This window comes from Limulus polyphemus, unplaced genomic scaffold (genome assembly GCF_000517525.1).
Source record: "Limulus polyphemus unplaced genomic scaffold, Limulus_polyphemus-2.1.2 Scaffold1263, whole genome shotgun sequence".
Classification (NCBI taxonomy): Eukaryota; Metazoa; Arthropoda; class Merostomata; order Xiphosura; family Limulidae; genus Limulus; species Limulus polyphemus.
The window spans coordinates 14,748-25,880 of NW_013666873.1; the positions used below are offsets into that span (position 1 = coordinate 14,748).

The 11,133-nt window shown below is 29.5% G+C and overlaps 1 protein-coding gene across 2 annotated transcripts in view; it reads right to left on the bottom strand.

The window, feature by feature from the left end:
• LOC106462837 (tyrosine-protein kinase Src64B-like) overlaps positions 1–11,133 on the bottom strand; it is a 34,430-nt gene that overhangs the window by 9,973 nt on the left and 13,324 nt on the right. For both annotated transcript variants that reach the window (XM_013922800.2, XM_022390235.1), the window contains exons 2-3: positions 4,875–5,005; positions 814–1,074 (exon numbers count right to left, since the gene is read on the bottom strand). In XM_013922800.2, coding sequence (XP_013778254.1) covers positions 814–1,042 — 229 coding nt within the window. In that variant the 5' untranslated portion in view covers positions 1,043–1,074; positions 4,875–5,005. The remainder of the gene's footprint in view (positions 1–813; positions 1,075–4,874; positions 5,006–11,133) is intronic.

The window sequence follows — 11,133 nt, forward strand, 5'->3', positions numbered from 1 at the left end:
TAGTCATTGTGAGAAAAACCTATACACTGGATAGGTGAAGTGAAGAAAAAGTGTCATTGGCCACAATTCTGTTCTTAACATTATATTGTGTGACCTTTTCTTCTCTACACCTATCCAGTGTATAGGTTTTTCTCACAATGACTACAAAGCACATTCACACTAATAGTATGTTTGATACTTTTCACTACGATATAGGTCTAGCTTATCTCTCTCTGGTTAACTTGTGTTTAGAGTTACCGATGATGAGTGAAATTCTCCGAAACTAGTATAACCTAATAACACACATTGATCAAAGTGTAGATTGAACTGGACCTCCCTTCAACTTAGACTTCGAGATTAAACAATTTTCAGAATATTAAGTTTATTTAATATTTATTATATGGTGCTGAATACCTAATCATGTTCAGTGATGATTACTTTCTATCTCACAGGAACCGAGTTCAAAGTTATGTGGTAGTTCACATGAAATAACTTTAAATAATATTTAACCTAAATGGTCTGCCATCAGGAAGAGACAAGTTCAATCCTCTGTAGGTTTGTATCATAATTCAAAAATTATTAAAATAAAACCCATACACAGTTACATTTATTGCACATCATATAAAATACCGGAAATAGGCTTAGAACTTTTTGTAACTTACTTTTAAAGGTCAATTATGAAATAGAGTAACCTGCCCTAAATTTGCAGCCTACTTTTACACATATGATAATTTCTCTCAAAATAAAACCCATTCTGTAAGAGAAAAAAACATGCAATCAATAACCTCAGCACAAACACACTGAAAATTTGTGAGAATAAAGTTTCTTACTTACCTAGAGAATTTATAGGCGGTCTGTCCAGCTTTGTAGTATTTGCTATGTTACTTGCTGAATGAACAATAGAATTACTGGAGGATTGAGAATAGCGTGAATCAAGTAATTTCACCTGAAGACTACTAGGACTTGCTCCAGTATGATTCTGTATTTCTGGCAGGGTTTCCAAAGTGCCTTTGCTTGCTGCATTGTCTTTTTGAATATTTTTCTTAGAGCAACAGTTTCCCATTTTGGTTTATAGAAAGACAAAAATCTTCATAACTAGATATAAAACATCAACCCAATCATTAGAAAATTAAAAAACATTTGGTATCCATCATAAAAACATTAACTTGCACACAATTCAAAGCTATAAACATTGATACTCCATTTTGTGCCAATTCACATTTTAATCCCTCATATCTGAACACAATGACAGAGGTATAATAAAAACACTCAAATGTTACTGGTTCTTTGTGTTAATTATTTTAAAATTTTGGCAGCTCTCTCTCTCTCTTATGCACAAATTGAAATCTAAATAGCACCTGTTTATAAATGTCTCAAATTTATGACAATCAATATTCAACCATTTATGGTAAGCACATTTTACATTATTGTAATTACTATTAAAAACTGTCTACAGAATAAAATAAAGCTTAAAATTCAGATAAAGTATATTTGTAATGGATTCATATGGGCACAGGTATAAATATATACAAGGGGTGATGCTTTTGGATGAAAAAGAAAATGAATGGCAAAGCCATACTAAGATATCTGGAGGCACATCTCCTGAAAAATGTTTTTCAATTATCACTAAAGTGCTGAACATGATTGATTTCTACAGCTGATTTCACACCTTTTATAATTCCATTGAGTTTCTGAGAACTGGTCACTAGTCTTCAAGAAAACAATACAAGTTGAATTGACAAGACCAAAAAATGCTCTGTATTAATGTTAACCTTAATAAAACTATCACAGTTACTCATAATTGAATGCTTTATATCATTCTGCTATGTACATTAGTTTTTAATGTTATTACAAGTTATGTGTTATAAGTGGGAGAATGATTAGTTTCTCATCTCCACATTGAATGTCATAGTTTCACTGGTCTAAATGAGTCCATGCTGAAGTTCAGGGAAGTCAGGCATTAGTACACTCTGTACTATGTGTATATGTGTGCATATATATATATAAGAAAAATTCCAATACTTAAAAAAAAAAAAAAATCATTGTACTTTCCAGTCGTAACCCGAAGGTCATGACATGATGGCAATTGCCTGTTGTAACAGCACCCAAAAGCAAAAACATTCTAGTTTTGGAATGTATAAATAATTTAAATGCTTCTAATACGGCTAGATATTTTTCCTACTTACAATTTCACTACATTATACACTAAAATAGATCTAAAATATCTAATAAAAGTTTTTAATTACCTGTTCGATAATTTTATAGATACAGAAATAAGTATTCCTAAATATAAATTTACTAAAATTCAGTTTAAAAACATTCTTCATTTCAGTGTATATAATAGTTATATTACTTTAATGAAAAGTTATATAACCAAACTGTGGGTATTCCAATGATAGCTAACTTCTCTTTAAATATGGCCAATTTATATTTGTTTTTTTGTAAATGCATTTATGAAACAGGTTTCAAATCCAAGTTATATAAATAATCAGTACTTTTCACCAAGTTTAATATATCCAAAAGAACTTGAAAGAGAAAAGAGTACCTATGATCATGTACATGCTAATTATTTAGATTTGGATATCAAATTAATAAATGGTAAAGTATTACTGAATATTTTTGATAAGAGAAGAGCATTTAATTTCCCCATCCTTGGTCTACCCACCCCCAATAGTGTAGTTCCTCGTATGATGTTAAAAGGCTTCATTACATCACAATTAAAAAGATTTTTAAATGTTTGTAATAATAGTAAGTTATTTATGGATAATGTTATATTATTCATAACTAAACTAGAAAATAAAGGTTATAAATACTGGCAAATAAAAAAAGTTGTTTTGCAAGGTTTTATAATAAATTTGAAAACATACAAGATAAATATTCAATGAGGAATATAGCCGGGACTGGGATGACTAACTTCAGGTAGCTGGACTTGTCTCAGTTATCCTGTGCTATACTTGAATAACGTTACAACAAATAAAAAATATTACCTACCTACAGTACTTAAGGTAGGTTTTGTAGTTCTTTTTAAGATCTAGTATAAAATATGTCATTTTCAGAAAAGGGTGGTTGGGAGTAACTTGTAGTATAATTATTAAGGTGGTTATTATTCTACTTTAGGAATTTTTAGAACTTTTAAGGGTGGAGGATGATAGGTTATGTTTAGTATAAATATTTTTAGGGTGGATTTATTTTATTTACTTTAATACATCTCTTTAAGGGTAACTGCATTCCCACAACTGGCTGCAGACAGTGAAAGGCAGTAAGAGTTGAGATGTTGTGGGTATAAGCACTCAACTCTGCACCCTTAATTAATTTTCTATGACTGCCAACTGGCTTCTCAATTGCTTTTTGGATTTTGTCTGATAGATGGGATATCCCCAATGCTTTTGGGTGCTATTACCACAGGCAATCACCATCATGACCTTTGGATTACAACTGGAAAGTGCGATAATTTTTTTTTTTTTTTAATTTTGGAATTTTTCTTATCTAAAGGTTCATTATTGTTTTATAGTGCTGATTTTGATTGCCTATCGACAATTAATGTAACTGGTATAATAGTTTTGAAGCTATTCCTTTCATTATATATATACATGGGTTTAACTTACTGGGTGAGATCCCTCTCCTGCCACATACCCTATTGTTCTTAAGTTTATGGGTTTACTTAACACTGATGATCATTTTTCAAATTTGAGATCAAATCTATCCAGAGAGTACCTTACATGACTAATTATTTTCAAAATAAAGTTAATAATCTTGAAATATTAATAAGTTACAGCACGATAAAACTTACTGCCCTGCTACCCAACTCATCTGTAACATGAGTTGTAGCAATTTACTTGGATGTCAAGCTACTCCAAAGTTAGATTGTCAGAGTTTTTTAAAGGGCTTTCATTTACAACAATATCTTATTATTGAGAATTATAATACATTTTGCATATAAGAGTCTAAATTTTTTCAAGGGACATGAAATCTGTGACAGTGCATGAAGCAAAGCAAAGTTTACATGTTTTGTACATAGGTTATATTGCAATTTTTGGTGAATGGTACTTTCATTATCAATATTGGTTAGAATGTTTAATATATATCCATTTATATATGTTTAATTATAAGGATTATTTTGCACAGTTAGCAACATATATAGATTTTGGACTAATCTGAACCTACTATTTTGGCCTAACCTTGTGTGAAATTATTGTGTTTACAGTCAGAGATATAATTAACAACGAAGGCAACAAAATAGTGAAACAATGCTTTATATGTATGAAGAGTATATTAACTTATCTTTATTCATTATGAGGTAATTTTTAGTTTTGATTTATATAGGTAGCTTGTCTTGATTAGAAATTAATCATTCTCCCACTTATAACACACAGCTTGTAATAACATTCAAGACTAATGTACATAGCAGAATGATATAAAGCATTCAATTATGAGTAACTGTGATGGTTTTATTAAGGCTAACCTTAATACAGAGCATTTTTGATCTTCTCAATTCAATGTCTATTGTTTTCCTGAAGACTAGTGGAATTATAAAATGCTTTAAGGAATATACTGCTGAACTCTTCTGTTAAATTTAAGTTACCAAATGTGTTTGTTAAACATGATAAAAGAAAAACATCTGACTGAATGATCAAACAGTAAGTATTTTTCTTACTTAATAAAAAAAGAATAGTATAATATATCAATGTTCTGTACACAACTTTATATTTGACTTCAATAAAGAAAATTTCATGATACTTACTGTCTTACGATGCAGAAGGTTAGCTTTACAATTAATAATGCATGTTTCAAATGTTTAAGAAATATAACAGAATTCATGAAAATAATAACAATAAATATATTCCAAACAATTTATATTAAGATAGGATCAAAAACTAAGTAGTTTTTTATCTTACATTTTTATGGCTAGTGTACATGTAGTTCCATCTACACACAACTACAGATCGTCACACAGACCGTCATAGTTTCTTTAACACACTGGTTAATTGATTCCATAGTGATAAGGGAAGTTGGGTCTCCATATACTCTGAAATACAGACAGTAGTAACTTTATTGAGCAAAAGTAACATACAGAGGGAAAGAACTCTGTTGAGGGTTGAGCTGTCACTTCCTTCCTGGGTTTCCTTTAATCTTATGTACAAAAATAAAAACAGCATATACTTCCTTTAGAAACCACAATCTCAATTTGTTAATAAACATTTATTGAATATTACAGGCTATTAGTATTTAATGGAAATCACTTCTGTGTCTCTCTTTAAATATGATGAAAAAATATGGTGAAAAGTAAACTTGCTTTTTGAAAAACATAGGGCAAAGTACATTGATATATTTCACATTTTATTTTGTTATATTAATGTTTATACAAGACACACACATTGATATAATTCACGTTTTATTTCATTCTGAAGTTATATCAATATGTTTATACTTTCAAGACAAGATGCACACATTCATATATTTCACGTTTTATTTTATTCTGAAGTTATATCAATATATTTATACTTTCAAGACAAGTAATTCGAAATAATATGGACACATCTGCCTTTTTTATACCTTAAGCAACATCAGCAGAAAGACAGTACAGTTTAATCATGGGCTGAGAATTACACTGAAAAATATAACTATAAAAACCTTCTGAACATGAACAAAGTAGGAAACAGTACAAAACTTAAGTAGATGAGAAAAGAAGTTCAAAAATTTCCAGCCTTACATTTTAACTGACTCAAAAATAAAAAAAAAAATTTTCTTCTGTAACAGCTTATTGAGTTACATGAAGAAATCTTTCCAAAGTTAGATTAGAAAAATTTTTTGTCACAATTCATTCCTATTATCAGCCAAAACAGCTGTAAAGCCAAAAGAATCATAAACACATTCTTGTACATGTAGATATATCAGTCAACAACTAACACTGAACATACAAAACTTTCAGTTTGCAAAGTGTGTATTAGGTAAAATCAATAACAGAAAAAATAAGAGAGTATCAACAAATTAGCATCCCCTCCCCACTCTACCACAGAAGGTAGTGGTTCTTTGCACTTAAACAATCATTCTACGTTTACTCTATTATCATGAAAGCTACTGTTACCCTGTACAAGTTTTATTCTATACAATATCTAAGATATGAAAACTTTCCTCTGATTAGAAGTAAATGAACTTTCAAATAGTTGCTCCCAAACAAAAAGATAAAATGTTTAGTTACGAAAGTTAGACCTCAACTGCAGTGATATTATGGTTTAGTTCATCTAAAGTCTAAACAATTAAGATGTTTTGTGGCTATCACAGCTTCAGCCTTTCACATGGGTATTGTACTATATCTGAGTTTTATTTAGAGATGAAATTGTTTTATAAAGTTCTGATTCTCAGGAAGGTTAGTATTTCCCTGATTTTTAATTGAAACAACTTTATCCATCTGAGCATTATTCCACATATGCAAAATATACAATAACAATCAGTTTGTAAGTTACCCCAACTAATCATTACATTGCAATGAACTAGATATCACTGAACTACTTCACAGATATGTTACATTGTAAAATATGCAAGTCATTGTTATGTAATACAATATAATCCTGACATTCTGTATACACCACGTCCAGATTTACCACCAATACATAATTGTGATCAAAAGAGCAGTACGAACAAAATGGTCAAAAAGATTAAAAAGTACTAGAAATAGGTTAAAATATAAAGAGTTTACAGTCTGCAAATTCAAACCAGTGACACAATCTTTGAAAACTGTGATAAATACTTCACATACAATTACAGCTCAATAAAATACAGTATATGAAATTATGATAAATAACATAAAAAGGGAATAACTCATTGATTTAAGACAAAAAATAAAACAAGAGTAACAGACTAGCTCTCAGTGAAATTCAATATAAATCATGCCCTAACTCATAAATCTTGAACCACGAAAATAGTAGATCAGTAAAATTGATATTTACTTCTTAATTACTAATAAATATATTAAATAAAAACACTAATTTCAGAAGTGCCCAATTAAAGAAAGTACATTTTTATATAATTTTGAGAAATGTAATAAGATCTAAAACTACCACTGGTATTACTCAATATGCATTTGTCCAAATCAATTTGTCTGAAAAACAGATTGTTGGTCAGCAAAACCAAGTAAGCTTGTTTATACACAAAAAAAACTTCAACAAAGATAATATTTTCAAATGTCTTGATTCTTATATATCACCAAACTTATGAACTGTTTAGGTTAAGTTTTTATTCTCACGTTTGCATGTTCTTTATAATATTCCTTTGTTTCATTTTCTTGGTAACATTTTGAACAAAAGCTCTTTTTCAAGCCAGAAACAAGCTTGTAGCCTAATGAAAAACTACGAACACGTATATTTCTGGCTGGAGAAAAAGGGTTTGGTCAAAGCATAGCCAAAAAATAAATTAAAGAAGAGTTAAGATGAATTATTTCCAAAAGTACAATTTCTTTATCTTATTACCTTTGCATTTCGCTCTTTTTCAATTGTTCATTAGAATTATTTTCATGTATAAATTTAAATTCTAATTTCATACCTACAAAGTTTTATCTAATACAAATAGTAAAATAAAATTAGATTAACATCAAAAGTACTTTTTAAGTATGCTGAAGCACAGCCAAAGGTATCCAAGTTGCTTTCTACAGCCAAGATTGTGTCAGTAAATTTGATAGGTGAGATAGTAGCCTACCAAGTAATCACTGGGCTTTTTTGGGGGGTAGTTTTTAACTTGTATAACATTCACATTCAAATAAGCTTCAAACAGAGAATAGTTATAAGCAAAGTAGACAATGAAAGTAATATAAATTTATTGGTAGTGTTAGTTGGGGACTAGTTTGACATTCCACCTTTATAGTATCCTGAGTCTGCTGCTGTTCTGAGCAATTTTCTCAAAGTATGGATTTTTAACTATGTTTAACATAATTTGAAATATGTATGATTCATATGTTTGAAAAATGGTTAGTAAAAGTACTCTAACTAACAAGCTTTGACATTATTTTATATTTTCTTTGAACATCAGTACTATTTATCACATTTTATGAATTCATTTTTGCATGTGTTTTGAAAAGTAATTTTATTTCCAACAATGACAGAGGTATCATAATAACTGACAAATGAAGTAGGCCTATAGCTATAACTAGTCATGTTTATTATTATTTTATTGGTGATGTTTTTAGGGTAACAAAGTTTATTTGAAAATGTCACAAAGTAATATGATTATTTTCATCAGCAAAAACAGAGTAGTTTTTAAAAACAGTAATCTTGTGCAAGTTTAAGATGCTGTTAATTGTACTTTCAGATTATTACTACTCTGAGTGTATGCTACATTTTCATCTATCACAATTAAGGTAAAACCAAATAACTTTCTCCTAATCATTGTATCTGTAGACATGATTTCTTCTAACTTTTCAAATATTTTCCCCACAAATTTTAAGGCAATTTTGTATGTTAATTCTACCTCTATTTAAACAATTTCAACTCATACGATCCCACCCGAAGTTGTTAGTTTCTAAACATTTTTTCTCTCTACCCATCCCAAACAATAACTTGATTTTTACTAAGAACCTATCACCCCTTGAAAAATATATTATTTGTTTTGTGATCTTCAAGTGCTCCCTTAGTTTTTGTAAAGGCCTTGGTTTGCCACCTTTCTTTGGTTCCATGTTAGTGATTTGGTCATTTATTTTTGAAAACAGCTATAAAGAATGTTTAAATATGACTGAATAGAAGGATAAATTAGCTTTCATGTAATATTAGAAGATTATATATATATATATATATATTTATTTATTTACACACACATGGGTTTAAGAGTTTTCTTTATAGTTTCTGTTATGTTCCTTTCACTGTTAACTGTAAAAGTATTTTTGTGTTAAATTATATCTGTTTGAAAGCTACATAAATTTTCTTCAAGAGATAAGGTCTACTTATAGTTTTAAGTTTTGTTGAATGGGTAACAAAGAAAACTTTATTACAAGTTCAACACAGTATAATACTAGTAGTAAACAACATTACAACACCAAATGTGTTATTTTTCTTTCTTAATTAAACACTCATTGTTTCACTTTGCAGCTTCTTCAGGAGCATTCCACTAAATCACATTGTTTAAAGCTTAATAATGATATCTTGTTGATGTTTGGTTCTTTGTTTAAAATGATAGTGCTTTTTTACTTTTTAATAGATATACTATAATTTTATAAAGTTACAACGTTTTTAAAGATGAAAGTTTTTTTAATTATGTTCACCAAATAAAATTGTCATCAAATCACATAAGTTAAATTTAACTCTTTAGTGGGTATGGTAGGAAATTGCAAAATATTCTGATAAATCAAATTTATATTTAAACTTATTTTGATATGTATCTTGGATACTTAATTATTTCTAATTGCAAGCATGATATATTTTAAATAAAAATATTGCTACCCTGATTGGTGATAGCAATAGATTTTTCTTTATTTAATTAGCAATTTATTTGATTTATAGAAGATCGGTGTGGGATTACTGCATATTTGAAAAACAAACATAATGGAAACTGCATGGTGGTATTTAATCAACATTAGTGAACTACTCACCAATTAGGAACTGTCAATAAAATTTGTGGCAAAATGTGCAAATGGCAACCTACAGAAGAGATCTATAACATGAAATCAAGGATAATTCAAAAATTACTTAAAAACGCAATATGAAAGCAAGTTGAAAAATTAATAGCACATTGTAGGAGGTGTGTACTAATCAATTTAAAAGCCCATCAATTAATCGATTAGCAAATGTCACTAAATGCCCAGCTCTAATGACCTCAGAAAAATAGGATAGAGTTGTAGCTAATACTAAACAGATGAATGAAATACAGTTGAACATTTGAAAATATTACAATGTGCATGAGACAACAAAGAGGAATTTTCCTAGAAACCTTGTTGAATGGTTTGTTTAAAATTATGGGATTGCTCAGAGCTGATGAAAGGAATAATGAAGCCAAAAGATGACTGACAGATATAAATTCTGGTGTATTAAGTTTTCTTATTGGTTTAGCATAGAAAACACATTCATTTTACAGAGGTATGTCATGTTTGGCTACAGTAACTGGTAAATAAACAGACTAGGAATTACTGAAAGTCAGCAAAATGAATTTGAAAGGACAAAAAAAAGTGACATTTATTACTATTTTTGTGTAAGTTACAACAGTGGTAACATTGATGCAATCAACAGGCCTACAGCAAGATGTTTCAAACACTGTTAGTCATACATGGACATGGATATCATGCCAAAGTTAAAGTTCACCCCTACAAAAGATATACAAGTGTTGTCTTTATTTAGATATATTTATATATTTTTTCTGAATTTTTGTGCAGGTATTCTGCACATAGTTGTGATATACTTGCAAACTGGATGTTCAAAGGTTGTAAACTTAAACTAATCCTTTACTTTTCACATATTACATGGCCACACACATTCAGAAGGTTGGTAGACAGACTTGTACACATTAGTATTGGTCAGATGTTCTCTTCCCATAGAACATGATAATTTAATATGACTAATAACAGAAATAAACCAAGGTTTTTGGAATACTGCACTAGGACTCTGGTTTGACTTAAGTGGGCTATCCACATGATTCTTGCTTTCTTATTATAAACCTCTCTTTTTGATTCTATCCATTGGTGTAGTTGAGGGTATATGTAGGTAAACTGTGCTTACTTATTTCTAATTTAGGTGATACAGCATTTACCCATGTCTCATAGAAGAGGCAACTTAAGTTCCTACAATGTCATCTCCTGGTCTGGATCATCAAACAGGGGGATGTACCCAGCTTTTTTTTAAATTTCATGTAGAAGTTATGAAACCTTCTCTCTGCCCCAAAAGCCAGTCAGAGTTATGCTGAATATCTGAAGCCAGCCAGTAAAAAATAATTCACCCATAAAGCTCAATATTTATTTACAATTATAGTGTATTTCTTAACTTTTGCTGTTTGTTTTGCCTTTGCTGTCTGTGTTCAAAATTGTTCTTTGCATAACATTTCCAGAACTTGCATTTTGTGAATAACTGATATTTCTCTTATGGGTATTAATGTACCTGAATATTGTACATAAATTTTCAATGAATACATTTTGATTTAAACATATACATATATATCTTGATAAAAGAGTTAGCATAAAGG